The 15,823-nt window shown below is 43.8% G+C and overlaps 1 protein-coding gene across 1 annotated transcript in view; it reads right to left on the bottom strand.

Moving 5' to 3' along the window:
- Positions 1-1,149: 1,149 nt before the first annotated feature.
- MAP3K20 (mitogen-activated protein kinase kinase kinase 20) overlaps positions 1,150-15,823 on the bottom strand; it is a 492,577-nt gene continuing 477,903 nt past the window's right edge. The window contains exon 20 of the mRNA XM_029605800.1: positions 1,150-2,214. Coding sequence (XP_029461660.1) covers positions 1,502-2,214 — 713 coding nt within the window. The 3' untranslated portion in view covers positions 1,150-1,501. The remainder of the gene's footprint in view (positions 2,215-15,823) is intronic.

Raw genomic sequence — 15,823 nt, 5'->3', positions numbered from 1 at the left:
AATTCCATTCTCTGTCTCCAAACAGAGCTTTGGGATTTTATGACTTTAGAGAAAATGGGAACTGTATTAACCAAAGGAGTCAATTTTCAAAGGGTTCAGGTGCTGGAATTTAGGAACCTAAATTGGCCCCTTTGAAAACTGACTAGGTCTCAGCTATGGTGGCTATGGGGGTAGACTTCGGTCAAGGAAACAAGTTAGTTGCTTATCACTGATTTTCAATTCTAGGCACTTAAATCTAGGCAAATGACCTGCAGGTCCAAATTTAGGTTTCTAAGGGGTGAATTTTGAAATATGCCTCTACTCACATATTTTGTAGTTTGTTAAAGGCAAACATCCGCGCATATTTCACTTTTGTGCACAATTATACTCATGTAAAACAGGGGCGGTCTAAGGGCATTCCAGGGTAGGTCCAACATCTACATGCCTAAGTTGGGCTATTTAAAAGACATGCATCTAGATTTGCCAACTTACTTGTTTAATTGTACACCTTCTAATTATTTGGTATAAGTGATATTAAATGTGCAATTGTGTACTATTGCCTGGTGGAAGGTCTGGATGAAGTGTGTGTGTGTGTGGGGGGGTGTTTCAGGTTGAAGAACCAGGAAAGTCTCAATGACCTGGAGAAGGACTGGGTGAATGGTGGACAAATTGGTAAAACTGGTAATTTCCTTGCATGCGTGTTTTAAAATATACCTACTTACGCATATAAATCCTGATATATGCAAGTCCTTCTACATTTTTGTGCATATAATATACACAATTTTAAAATAGGTAAGAAAAGTATGCACATTCAATACATTGATATACATTCTTTCAAAGCATTGCATGTATTTGCATGTTAGCCTACATACATGCATATGTTGTAGGGTAGAGATACACATTATATAAAATGCGCATATAGCATACACATGGGTTATAAAATACTAGTGTAGGTCTGCTCATGGCCATATACAAGCATATATGCCACAGTGCATATTTGTTTGAAAGTTATCCTCTTCAGTTTTAGGCCCCTAAATTTATTTGAATTTTAAGCTGAAAAGTTAGGTATCTAAATTCAGCTGAAAATCCTCTCAAATTTAGGTACCTAATTTAGGTGCCAAGTACTTTTTTTTTTTTTTTTAAACTGACTCCAAACAAATTAGACTTAGCCTGTAAACTAAAACCCATATCCAATGTATATTCAACACATAAACCCTGATTTAGTTGTAAAAAATATTTAATAATATAATAATTTTTGAATTTTAAGCCCACCTTTAAAAAATTATGCTCAAGATGGCTTGCAGCAGTATTAGAATGTAGGCACAAGTCCCTGGCCCAGAAGAGCTTACAATCTAAGTGGTACCTGAGGCAACAGGAAAATGACTTGCCAAAGGTCACAAGGAGTGTCAGTGGCGGAAATGAGATTTGAATTCTGGTTTCCCTGATTCTCAGTTCATTGCTCTAACCACTAGGCCACTCCTACTATTTCATTCAAATATGGCAGTAGGGTTCCATTTCAGAACTATCTCCTGCCACGCCCAGTTCCTTTTGGCCTGTCTTTATTTGGTTTGCTGGCAGCCTGTTGTCTGTGAGATTTTTTGGAGTGTTCTACCTTTATCCAGCCACCATCCGTAACCTTGCTATCTTCCTCATTGGCTTTAGGGTCCGTTTCATTATTATTAATGGGCATTCCTGGTATGTGCCTCTGTTGGTGCTGAGCAGCTCTTTGATGCCTGTGGTCATATGATCTGAACTGATGGTGCTGTGTCTGAAAAGGCTTCTGAAATCTCCCAGATTGCCTTGTAGGAAGAAGACCTTGTGGGCTTCCTCCGCTGCTTCTCCTGTTTAAAGACGTGTTTGGTGAGTTACCCCCATAGTGATAGCTGGTCCTCCTTGCAGTCACAGATTTCTCTCTTTCTGATGGACTGTCGGACGCAGTGCTGGAAGGACTGCTTCCCTTAGAACTAAGCTGTAGTGAAGACAGACTTCTCATCATGCCCTGCTGGGTAGGAGATGAGCTTCTCGAATAATTTATAGGTGTTATTTGATAGCTGGAGGGCCTCCGTGTTCTTCTTACAGCTGCTGCATAAGAGGTCTGGCTATGAAGGTATGGTAAAAGCTGGGACAAGTTGCTGGAGGCACTGTGGGAGCGAGGTAAACCTGTAGGATTCTGGTGGGAAGCACTGGTTTCCATTTGTCGCATTCTCAAAGTATAGATCCACCGACAATCAATACCTGGAAGAAAGACAAATGAACATATATAAAACACTGTATTTGAAGTGCACTCTTTCATGAGAGTTAGTGATATATAATATTTAGAGCAATGCAACATTGTACCGATGTAGCAATCATTGATACTGAAATATAGATATAGAGGGATGAAATATATTGCTAGGCAGCATTCCGAGCAAAAAAAAAAAAAAAATAGCCTCTGAATTAAAAGCTTTTCCCCCCCTCTCAAGCTAGGCCACTGGCTGGCTCCTACTTCCTGTACATCAGGGATGGCAGATTTCTATAGGGCATGGTGGAGGTCATGTTTTCAGACCCCTAGGGGAAGGAAGCTGCCTGCTGCCCCAGGGCTGACCCCTGCTGGCCAGTTTCCTGCTATACATCCTAAAGAGGAGACTTCCCTACGCCAGCAAATTGACTTGTGTGCTCGCCACATAGCTGTGCTGAAATAGAGTGGAAAAAAGGGGGAGAAACATACTTTTTTTTTCTCTCTGTAATCTGAAGGCCATCACATGCCAAGCTGTTCTCTCCCTAGAAATGGGTGTTCAAATTATGGAGAAAACATTTCATTTTAAATGTATTTTGTCCTCAAAAGGCTGGAGAGTGATATATTCAAGTTGATCAGCCCATAGCCATAGGATGCAGACCAAATATTAGTAATAACTCACTCTATTTTTTCAATTTACCAATAAAATGCTGTTTTCAGTATCAGTGCTGACAAAAGTTTTTGCTTTAGCTGGTAGTGATACCTCTTAATGCACCGATAGCAAAGGTACATGGTTTTGGGGACCGATCTGAAGAAGGGACCTGTGTGTTCTGCAAAGCTCATGCACTCAAACACCTTTGTAGCTGGTGCAATAAAAGGTATCAGGGCTCCTGGAACGGCAAGCTAGATATTTCAGCAAAATCATTTAGGACATTTTTTTAAATTTAATTTCTGAGGAACTATTAGAGGCTGATATTCAAAAAAAGCTGAACTCCAAAAGTTAAGAACCTAGGTTAGTTGTCTATTTAGCACCTATTTTCAGCTGAACTTAGAAGCCTAAGATGTTTCAGCTGAAAATTCACATATATTTAGGTCCCTCAAAATTGGCTCCTAGATTTAGACCTGCTATTTATTTGCCTAGATTTAGGATCCTAAATTAGGTGCCTAGTTCTGAAAATAAGTTTTAAGCTCCAAAATTTGTTTCCTCAACCCACTTTTTAGGATGCTAAATTTAGGCATTCAGCCCTAGTACATTTTCAAAAGGGCTAATTTGGGAGCCTAACTCTCAAAGTTAAGAGTCTAATCTCTTTGCAGATTGATCCCATTAATGTTTGAACATTTTGGAAAGATCCTTCTAGCTAGACACCCCCAGAAAGAGGAATCTGTGTAAACTGCGCGATGGCTGTGCTGATCAAAATGCCCCTTCCCCCTAGGACCCCCCCTCCCTTTTGCAGGTATCACATACATACATGCAAAATGCAAACAGGGCACAAACTACTAAGACTCTGGGATTACAAACACAGCCTTAATAAAAGGCACACACCTTTTTTTCCCCAAAAGATTATAAAACATTAGGAGGTCAATATTCAAAGCACGTTCAGCGCTATTTAGCCGGGTAAGTGTAACTTATGTGGCTAAGTAGCAGCTGCTGAATATGCAGCTACGCTCAATAGCCGCTGCTTAGCCAAATATGTTACTTATACAGCTAAAAATTTAGCTGTATAAGTTGTGGGTGTGTAGTGGGCAGATCAGGGTGGAGCAAGCTAGCTGCATAACTTATCTGGCTAAATAACGATATTCAGTCTTAGCTGCATAACAGGCCGATACAGTAAAAATCACGTGATTCAGTAAATAAAATTAAAAGTAAATAAAAATAAAAAGTTTTTACTGCCTTTCTGTACACTTTCCCGGTGCCGGCAGAAATTAACGCCTACCTTTGGGTAGGCACTAATTTCTGAAAGTAAAATGTGCGGCTTGGCTGCACATTTTACATTCTGTATCGCACGGGAATAATTAATAGGGCCATCAACATGCATTTGCAAGTTGCGGGCGCTATTAGTTTCGGGGGCGGGGGGGTTGGACGCACGTTTTTGATGCACTATTATCCCTTACTGAATAAGGGGTAAAGCTAGCGGGTCGAAAACGCGTGTCCAAACGCGGGTTAACAGTGCGCTCCGCTGCACTGTACTGTATCGGCCTGTAAGTTAACCAGCTAAGGTAAACGTGCCATAGAGCATGTCTAAACTAAGCCGGTTATAACGTACAGCTAAGCTCGAATTTATACACATATATTCAGCAACATAGCCTTGCTGCTGAATAAACCTTATAACTTTGCCAGATAAATTATATCCAGCCAAGTTACTTAAACAGCCAGCTTTGAATATTGACCTCAAATATTTCAAGAAGAGAAAAGAAAGGAGACCCATGATAAGGCAGAAAAAAGGCAGGAACAGACTCAAGAAATAGACCAACTGATTACTGTAACAATCCTGATAGGATTGAAACTTTAAACTCTCCTATTTTGAGGTGACATTGTTTAAGTCATTGTAGTGCTGCCGGTATTCTTCTCTGCTTCTTTTCTGTCTTATATTATTACTCCTACATATTTTTATTTTCTTCTTTCAGAGCACTATACAATCATTATTTCTTTATTTCAGATGCTACCTTCTGTAGCAATGTAGCTGTTATTTTCAATTTCTCTTCTCCATTTTCATCTGTTAAGTGACATGTTATTTTTTGTCATTACCAGTTTTTCACTTTTTATCATCTATTCTTCCCTACTGCAGATTCCCCCCCCAAAAGCATTTTTGTTCTCAACAGCTTCAGAAATCGTGAGGAAGACAGGTTTGTTCTGGAGGCTGGAGGAGAAGCCTGAGCCCCCGCCCGCATGCTGCTAAACAATGCACGTTGCAGCATCAGGTGCCACATGCACTCGCTCCTGCGATGAGCAAGCAGCAGCCGTGCCCTCTGCCACTCAACCTACACAACTTTCACAGCCTCGCGAAACCCAGGAAAAAAAGAATGAAAAAAAAAAATTCAAAGGATCCCACTGTTAACTTCAACGAGAGCTAGTTAATGTTAACAAGACAGGTCAAGGAAAGTTTTTATTCCGCATGCTCTTTTTCATTCATCTCTCCCAACAAGACTGACTGGACAAGCGCAGCCATCGTCTGGCATCAGGATGTAAAAGCCAGATGTGCTGCTCTGGCTTTGTAGCATTAGCGTGTCATTTTCGGTGCTTTGTGGAGTCCTGGTTCGAGCCCTTCCTTTGCCTATTTTTTGTGTTACCAGTTAAAGCAGTGCTTGTTCCATATCAGCATGAATCTTACGACTTTTAGTTTGGAAATGTACTTAGATCCGGTGTTTATAGAATCTACCATAAATTATTCCAGGCTTTTTAACCACCATAGCATTGGTAGGCATTAAGAAAGTAGGAGAATAATACAAAACCTTTTATTAGGCTAATATAATTGCCCAAAGTCTTAAAAGTTTGCATTCTGAAACATTAATTAGACTAATACAGGTTTTGTCTCTATGAAACTACTATGATGGTTTTCTCCAAAATATGGATAGAAAGTCACTGCATTTGACCGGTTGGAAGAAAAATGTGAGTGAATATCTTGGATGATCTGAAAAAACCCTGAAACACCGGGTCCGTGTTTTTGGTGAATGGATCCTCTCAAAAATCGCCCATTGCTTTCCTATGGGAGATAGAGACTGTGAAATGTCAACAAGTGCTCCATTCCCAATGCACCCTCCCCCCAACAGCCTGACCCAGAAAAGTGTTCAGTTCTCACAAATCATTGTGATGTATATTCAAACTTTACAAAGCAAGAAAGAGTAGGCTATATACACAGACAGATGGACACATACATATGCTTAAGTATGCTGTTGCTTTCTAATATGCTGCACCCTGCCTTGGGTGAATTCCTTATTGAACAAGTTATGTAATAAAATCCAAATAAATAAAGTAAACATGATCTTAAATAAAATATTTTATTCTGAATCATCCTGATCTATTTTTTTCCATCATCTTTTCTTTTCTCTGTAGCCACCATACAACGGTTTGAACACGTTGCAACAAGCGGAAAAAACCAAACTATACTGTCTTAGCATGTACTCAGTATGTAATGCAAGAATCTCAGCACCACCCCTGCCCTCCTTTTACAAATCTATGTTGGCCAGCATTCCCAAAACCATGCCTTTGCATGCTTTCCTTACTTGTTAGTATAGCTAAGAAAATAAAAAAAAATAAAATAAAATAAATAAAGAACACTGGAATGGCCTTATTAAAAAAACAAAACTTTAACCCATTCTATGCTTATGGGCAAAAGATCTTTACAGAATAAGGCCCTAGGCTCCTCTCAGAGAAATTAAATAGTTATTTGTGGAGAATGGCAATTTTAAATATATTATTATTTGAAAAGGCTCTCTTCCTAGGGGGATAAAAATGCATGTTACATCAATAAAACAGGGATAAATATAGGTGAGAACTCTATGCATGTTACAACATTAAAATAGGGAGAAATATAGGTGAGAACTCTATGCATGTTGCATCATTAAAATAGGGAGAAATATAGGTGAGAACTCTATGCATGTTACATCAATAAAACAGGGAGAAATATAGGTGAGAACTCTATGCATGTTACATCATTAAAATAGGGAGAAATATAGGCGAGAACTCTATGCATGTTACATCATTAAAATAGGGAGAAATATAGGTGAGAACTCTATGCATGTTGCATCATTAAAATAGGGAGAAATATAGGTGAGAACTCTATGCATGTTACATCAATAAAACAGGGAGAAATATAGGTGAGAACTCTATGCATGTTGCATCATTAAAATAGGGAGAAATATAGGCGAGAACTCTATGCATGTTGCATCATTAAAATAGGGAGAAATATAGGTGAGAACTCTATGCATGTTGCATCATTAAAATAGGGAGAAATATAGGTGAGAACTCTATGCATGTCCTTTACTAAACAAACATTCTATTTCAAATCTAGGATAGTTGTATCCTTAGTCAAAACACAGATTCAATTCTTGTGAAATACTATAGAAAAAAAAAAACAGATAAAAGGCGATTTTTAAAATGAAGAAATAATGAGCCTTTTATTAAGAGAACATACTGTACATGTTTAAAAGAAAACACAAGATTAAAAGTGGCTCTGGTTTAGGGTTAGCTCTTTCTATGAGAGGACAGTAAAAAAAAAAAGAAAAAGAAAAACCCATAACATTTGTTCTTTTCCACAACAACAAAGGTATTAATTTTCAAAAACTTTCACAAGCAGAAGACAAGTGCTAAAACACAGCTAAATTAGGGCCTTTTCAGGGTTATCGGCGCAGTGTACACATCTTTAGTACTCTGCTTCTCAGAATGATTGTTCTGAGTGTTAATGCTGCGCTCTTCACTGTGGATTAAGTGCCATTCAGGAACAGGATGTTTCACTCAGTCAATCACCTTCTAGCTTTCACAGGCTCAGTCTCCCTCCCTAATCCTTGAAGCTGTTCACTGATCAAGGCACTGGGATGGGAGGAGCCCTGGGAATGAGAAGTGGGAAACAAGGTTAAGTCCCTGTGGATCGAAGAAAGGGAAGGGCTCATACCAGCCACGTTTATTTTAGCCTGCTCGGTTTAAATCTGGCTTTTTAAAATCACCTCCTTTCTGTCTCTCAAAGCATACGTGAAACGGCTGTTGGTTTCCTTAGCAGGGAATTTTGCAGAATTGTTCGACCTGAAGTTATCTGTTAGATATGGGGCCAGTTTTCAAAATGCTTTTGCCATATGACAACGTACGGGAAACCTTTCTGTCAACCGGGTCAAATGTATATCTGTTGAAATGGTACTTGCTATGGTTTGAACTCCATGCAGTCATTTATTATTTTTATATTTATTATTTTTTTATATACTGACATTCGATCTGAGATATCACATCGGTTTACATTCAGGTACTGTAGGTATTTCCCTATCCCCAGAGCTCCTCCTCCCTGCAGCAGGGGCATTAATGAAATAATTAATAGGCGTGTGCTTATTACATCAAATTTTACTTCACTTCGGTCTATAAAAAAAGCCTTTCTTCATTTTCTGAAAATATTTTGCTACCAGATTTCACGCAAGTCTTAATCCACAGTTCACCCCCTCAAGCCATCATCAAGATAGAAACATAACACAATAATAGTTGATGGCAGCAGATAAAGACCAACTGGTCCATCTAGCCTGACATTGTTTTTCTGGTCTACCTTGCTAAGGATACATCCAAGCTGTAGAGGTTCAACTGCTTGTAGGATATCGCTACTTATGAAAGTCAGTTTTTGTTGCCTTCCTCTTTGGGTCTCTACTGTTCAGTGTTCAGTAGATAAGCATACAAGTTCCTGTGCTTTATTCAACACATATTCCCCACTCCATGCCTTACCACAAAGCTTTGCAATAACCTAAACAGCTTCCAAAACTAGCGAAGCTGTTGGCTTAACATCTGGCCTCTTCTGTCCCTGTGGCTTTGCTGGTTCTCAACATCTATTCAGTGGTGTGCAGTGTGGCTAGCTTGTGCTTCCGTTATCTATGCCTTGTTTTCTCTTTATCCCCATCCCTTTTCATTTTCTCTCAAGGGAGTAAAAACTAGGTTGTTGGCAATATTACAGCCTCCTGAATTAGGATAGCTGTGCCTATAGGCAGAGGATTTAGGTCAAGGGGTTCCAGAGAGCAGCTGAGGGACTGCCAGTTTTTGGGTACCTTCAGAATTTGGTACCCAAGGTACATGCCTATGTTGCCTATTCTTTGGCTCCTGCCATTGTTCTCTATGATTTGGTTACCACTGCCTCTGCCAGGAGGTTATTTGAAACATTACCACCATCTCAGTAAAGAAGTATTTTCTCAGACTTCCTCTGAACTTTCCACACTGCAACTTCAAATCATCACCCTTTGCCACTGAATTTCCCTTTCTATGGAAAATGTAACCTTTCTGTACTTTATTGAAGACTGTCATATATTTGAAAGTTTCTATTATATCTCTCCTTGCTCCAGTGATTACATTCTGAATGTCTTGGGCCTCTCTTTGTAGGGATTGAGTTGTAGGCCATGTACCATTTTGGTAGCCTTTCTCTAAATCACATCAATCTTCTCAATGTCTTTACAAAGGTATAATCCAGAAGTGAACACAGTAGTCAAGAAGAGATCTCACTAATGGCCTATACAAAGGCAATATTATCTCCTTTCTCCTGCCAATGACACTGCTACTTATTCAACCAAGCATACAGTTAACTTTCCCAGTTGCTTTATTACATTGGGGCCGATTCAGTAAAATGCATGGGAGAGCCGGCGCTCCGAGGCGAGCGCCCATTCTCCCAACGCGCGCGCAAGCCACTCTCCTGGGTGCACGATTTTGTATGCAAATGAGGACCTGCGCTAATAAGGAGGCGATAGGGACACTAGCTCGTCCCTAGTGCCTCCTTGTTGGCAGAAGCGGCGGCTGTCAGCGGGTTTGACAGCCGACACTCAATTCTACCGGCGTCTGTTGTCGAACCCGCTGACAACCACAGGTTTGGAAAACGGACGCCGGCAAAATTGAGTGTATGTTTTCCGACTGCGGGCAGATTTTTTTTTAAAGATTTATTTATTTTTTATTTTTGGGACCTTCGACTTAATATCGCTATGATATTAAGTTGGAGGGTGTACAGAAAAGCAGTTTTTTCTGCTTTTCTGTACACCTTCCTGGTGCCGGCCGAAATTAACGCCTGCCTTTGGGCAGGCGTTAATTTCTGAGAGTAAAATGTGCAGCTTGGCTGCACATTTTACTTTCTGTATCACGCAGGACTAATAGGCTCATCTACATGCAATTGCATGTTGAGGGTGCTATTATTTTCGGGGGGGTTGGACGCGCATTTTCCATGCGCTATTACCCCTTACTGTATAAGGGGTAATAATAGCGTGTCGAAAACGCGAGTCCAAACAGGGGATAACTGTGCACTTGGCCTGAGCGCACCGTACTGAATCGGCCTGTTTGATTGGCTTCCTGGTGTGTCTACTCTGTTACAGATTTTTTTTGTCATCTGATAACAGGCATATTTTTCCCTCAACATCATTAATAAAGACATTGAAAAGAAATGGTCCCAGTTCTGATCATTTTGCTTTCACCAGCATGAACCTCATTTACCACCACTTTGTGTCCTGTTACCATAGGCACTGGAACAGGGTAGGCCACCTGGACTCTGGCCCAATCATATGTTTGGCCCATATGAGTCCAGGGTAGGCCACCTGGACTCTGGCCCAATCATATGTTTGGACTCTGGCCCAATCATATGTTTCGGGCCTTCTCCACAGCTGGTCCAACTTTATGGAACGCCATTCCCCCGAATCTTAGAATGGAACCCAGCATCTCAACATTCAAGAAAAGACTCAAGACGTGGCTGTTCACGCAGGCCTTTCCTAACTCCAACATTACTTAACCTCCTCCAATCAACATTCTTCGCTAGTAATAGCATTAATAGCCAATCAACATTCTTCGCTAGTAATAGCATTAATAGCCACCTCTTATAATGTTATTATATATATATATATAATTATTTGATCTTCATTTTCCTTCTTACTCCTAGTTATTGATTCCCTGTTACATGTAACTGCTTTTCTGCACCATTGTTCAAATTGTAAAGTTTATTGCACCCCTGTTTCTTGTGAACCAGCATGATGGGACTACTGTCTTGAATGTTGGTATATAAAAAAACTTAAATAAATAAATAAATAAATGTTCATGCCGCTGGGGATCTTCAGTGTCTTGGCTGGGTCCCAGAACAGCTGATGCCGGCACTGTGTGGCTCCCTTCACTCTTGCACTGATTTTGCAGTCTCAGGCTCGTGAGGTCGATGCGAGAGTGAAGACAGCCAAGTGGCACTGACATCGGCTGTTCTGGATATCAGCCAAGAGACTGTAAAGCCGTGGAGCAAGCCAGAAAGATCTGGAGAAACTGACTTGCTGGGTGTGGAGGCAGGCAGGCATGGGGATGTGGTGGAATTGGAAGCAGTAAGTCTTGCTTGAATGGGTTGGAGGCAGGAAGGCTTGTTTCCTGTGTGGGTGGGGTTGAAAGAGGGGGACTTGCTGGGGGTGGGTTGTGGTTGAAGGCAGGAAGGCTTGCGGGGGAGGGGGGGTGTTGGAGGATTGTAAGCTTGCTATAGCAAGAGAAGTGGGGTTGGAGGCAGGAAGGCTTGTTTGCTGTGTGGGTGGGGTTGAAAGCAGGGGATTTGCTGGGGGTGGGTTGTGGTTGAAGGCAGGAAGGCTTGCTGGGGGGGGGGTTGTTGGAGGCATGTAAACTTGCTATAGCAAGAGAAGTGGGGTTGGAGATAGGCAGGCTTGCTTGCTGTGGGGATACGGGGTTTGGAGACAGACAGGCCTGCTGATTAGCTTGCAGAGGGAGGTGGAGACAGGCATGTTTGCTAGCCTGCTTGGGAGTCTGGCTGGGGAGGAGTGAAAGCAAGTAATTTGGCTAGCCTGCTTGTGGGGGGCTGGCTGAGGGTGGTAGAGGCAGGCAGTTTGGCTAACCTGTTTGTGTCGGGGGGGGGGGGGGGGGGGGGGGGGGGGGGGGGGGGGGGGATAGCTTGGGTGGGAGTGGAGGCAGGCAGGTAGGTGGGTTAGCATGCTTGAGGGAGGTTGGCTGGTGTGGAAAGAATAGCTGATTGAGGACAGGTTGGCTGGGGAGGCAATTGCTGGTTGTGAGGGCAGACTGGTTGGTTGGGAATGGCTGATTGGGGTGGCAGGCTTGCAAGCTAGTGGGGATGGATAGGGGCTGGCTATATGTGTGAGAGAAAGGGCATGCAGGATTGGAGGGGGCGGTGAAAGAAAGAGGTTAGAGTGAGAGTGGGGATGTGAGAGGGAGCAGGACCAGAGTTGTGATAGGAACACCTGCCTTCCTACTCCCAATCTGGACTTACCTTTGATACTGGACTCTTTTCCTCAGATCCTGGGACCTCTCTTCCTTTCCTTCCTCTTCCTCCTCCCATCTCAAATTCTCCTTCCTCCCTATCTCCAATCCACACTCTACTTTCTCCATCCTTGATCTTCTCCTTCTTCTCTCCCTGTTCTCCCCCCATCCCCAGTCTGCTCACTTTCTCTTCTCTCACCATTCCCAGTCCTTTCCCTTTTCTGTCTCCTACCCCCATACCTGGTCTTCTCATCCTGTCTCCTCTCCTCATCCCTGGTCTGCTGGAGGAGATAGGGAGGGAGGGAGGGAGGGAGAGAGAGAGAGACAACAGGGGAAAAGAAAGACGTGGAAAATGCATCTGGGCCATGGGGAATGAGAGAGGGGGTCAGAGGGATACTGGTGCAGAGGGTAGGGAGAGAGAAAGGCAAAGTAGACCAAGGAATGGAGCGGGATGAGTTATGTTGGGGCCGCCAAGCCTCCGTAATTGTTTGCTAGTGTGTAGAGGGATCTGTTTGTTGTGTTTTCCCATTAGGATGTGTATTGATGTTTTATGGCTCATTGCATTATTTGCAATATTGCTTTTTCATAGGAAGTATCATTGCTCTTTGAGGCCTGAGAGTTGGTGCTGCTATGGTATGGCAAATTTGCTACATATGTGCCGAATGTTTTGTTTTTGCAGGATTTTGTATTTTACAATGTGTCTGATAGTGGAGTGTATTTGTATTGCTGTTAATGAGATGATACCAGAATTCCAATTTTTATTTTTGTGTGATGAGGTTGTGGTAACTTGGTGATAGTGGCTTGGGAAATAGCCAGAAGGAATAAGGAGGCAGACTCTGGCAGTTTCCTTTTTGTGCAATTTATTTACAGTGAAAGAAAAGTCAAACAAATGCAGCTCACCTTAAGTTCAGGTGGCACACAGGCCTGCTTCCCAGGCCTGTTTAACCCTTCTAGGCCCTGAGTTCTTATACTCTGGTGAAGGGCTCCTCCTTTCACCCAGGATTCCTTGTGGGTCTGGATCTTAAGGAGAACTGGGCGAGACAGCTGTGCTTGGTCCTTTAAGTTAGTCTGAGGGAGTTTTCTATAGACTCCAGGGGTGAGCCAGGTATGTTAGATATGATCTCAGTTTCTCAAATTTACTGCTAGTGCTTTTCTTAATACTTGCATTGTGCCAAAGAGAGCATTCTTCTGGAGTTTGTACAGTGTAATATCTATAGGCAACATATCGTAGCGTGCTTGGAAATTCTTTTTAATCAAGCCAGTGATGCCCAAACCACTGTGACTATTTCTGTATCTTTATATCACATTTTCCTGGTCTCTAATTGTATTTCTAGGTACTTGATGATCTTCTGTCTTTCCATACATACTACAGAATAAATGCTTGGTCCTGACATTCCTATTATTAATGCTGTTCTTTACCACTTTGAGATCGATTTTAAAAGCATTGCTCACACATGCGTGTATGTGGGCTGCGTGCGAGCAATACAAATTTTAAAAAGCCACAAATTATGCATGTAAGGAATAAGGGGGTGGAAAAGGGGCAGGGCATGGGTGGGGCATGGGCATTCCGGGGCAGGGCCAACACTTACACGTGTAACTCCATATTTTAAAACCGAAAACCGCAGCGTGCGTATGCGAGATATCTGTGTAACTTTATTGCTGCTCCTGATGAGGAGCAAGTCTGTGAATCTCGAGTTTTAGGGCTTATAGGACAGGGTGAGGGTTCCGGGTCAACTGGGCAGTGTGCAGGATGAAGAATCAGAGGGGTCTGAAAGACCTCAATATTAACTGGAAGTCTGTTAGGCTCCCCGGCCGCAGATGGCTGCGACCGCTTCTGCTCACCTCTCTTTCTGCTACCTTGGCTCCGTTGGGCAAACTCGCGGCCTCTGCCAGCTACCACCGGCCTTCCGGCCTCTGTTCCCGGGCCTACCAGAGCAGCGTGGACGCTGCCGACCGCCATCTTACCCTCGGGGTTCCCTAGGTGCGTGCTTCCTGACCTGCTTTAACCACGTCATGGCAGGAACCTCAGGGGCATCCCCACCAGATGATGTCACTCAACTCCGATATTTAAACTAGCCTGCCCAGACAGACGGCGACTTGGCAACGAGTTCACTTGCTGTATCTACCTACACTCGCTTCAGTGTTGTTCCAGTTCCTGTTCCTGTGGTGTGAGACTATCGGGTACCCGCTCCTCGGGGCCCTTTCTTGTCTCTTGGCTATCCACGCCTCAGAGGGCCTTTCACCCGGACTCCTGCCTGCCTCATTTCCCGAGGCTTTCTATGGAACTACTTTACCTTCAGTCTCTGTGAGTACAACGCTGTGGAATCCTGTTGTTGTTGATATCTACGTGAGAATCCTCTCCGGTGTACCCCGCTCTGTGGACCAGTACCGTGATTCTAGAGGAGCTACGTCCGGGTCTTCCCTGCGCTACATACCTGTACTGTGTTATCCTAGAGCAGGGGTCGGGAACCCATGGCTCGCGAGCCAGATATGGCTCTTTTGAGGGCTGCATCTGGCTCGCAGACAAGTGTCGCCACACTTCGCGGTTCCCCGCTGACCCAGCTGCTCCCCGGTCCTCCGCCGCCCGGGCTTAAAATGCTGTCAGCCCGGGCGGAATGCGGCGGGACAGCTGGAGTCAGCAGCACCGGCGTGCTCTCTTCTCCTCCTCCCCCCCCCCCCCCGCGGCCCGGAAGAGGAAGTGGTGAGCATCGGGTGCCTGCGCGGAAGAAGAGACCACGCTAGTGTGGTCTCTTCTTCCCGCGCAGGCACCCGATGCTCTCCACTTCCTCTTCCGGGCCGCGGGGGGGGGGGGGGGGGAGGAGGAGGAGAGAGCACGCCGGCAGCGGCACGACTGGAGTCAGCCGGGTGCCAGCGCTGGAGTCATCGGGTGCCTGCGCGGGAGTCTTCCCGCGCAGGCACCCGATGCTCACCACTTCCTCTTCCGGGCCGCGGGAAGAAGAGAGCACGCCGGTGCCGCTCAGCACCGGCGTGCTCTCTTCTTCCCGCGGCCCGGAAGAGGAAGTGGTGAGCATCGGGTGCCTGCGCGAGAAGAAGAGGCCACGCTTGTGGGAAGAAGACTGCAGCGCGGCTCAGAGGAAAATGAAGAGTTTCAACCGCGGCCGATGGGACTCCGCCTCCGCGAGGGCTGAAAATGAAGGAGGTTAGTGTTGGGAGGAGGCTGCTGCTGCCGCGAGTTCCTGGGGTGGGGGTGGGGGAGAGAGAGAGTGAATGAGCGAGCAAGCGTGTGTGTTTGAGATCCTGTGTGTGTGAGTAAGATTGCATGTATGTGAATGATTGAGAGCCTGTGTATGTGAAAGAGAGTATGTCTGTGATTGAGAGCCTGCCTGTGAGAGAGAGAGCATGAATGTAAGTTTACCATTGGGAACCTGTATGTGTAAGTTTGTGATTGAAAACCTGTTTGTGTGAAAGAGTATGTGTGTATGATTGAGATCCTTTGTGTGTGAGAGAAATCATGTGTACGTATGATTAAGAGCCTGTGTGTATAAGTAAGAGAGAGATCATGTGTGTCTGTGTCTGATTGACAGCTGGTTTAGGTGAGGGAGCATGTGAGTATGTGATTGAGAGCCTGTGTGTAAATGAGAGAAAGAGAGGACATGTTTGTAAGCATGTGAATGAGAGTCTGTGTGTGAGAGAAAAAGACAGCATGTATTTATGTGATTGAAAGCCTGTGTGTGTGTGTGTAAGCGTGAAAAGATAGA

The sequence above is a fragment of the Rhinatrema bivittatum genome, chromosome 6 (genome assembly GCF_901001135.1).
Source record: "Rhinatrema bivittatum chromosome 6, aRhiBiv1.1, whole genome shotgun sequence".
Taxonomy (NCBI): domain Eukaryota; kingdom Metazoa; phylum Chordata; class Amphibia; order Gymnophiona; family Rhinatrematidae; genus Rhinatrema; species Rhinatrema bivittatum.
This window is presented reverse-complemented; position numbering and strand designations above follow the sequence as displayed.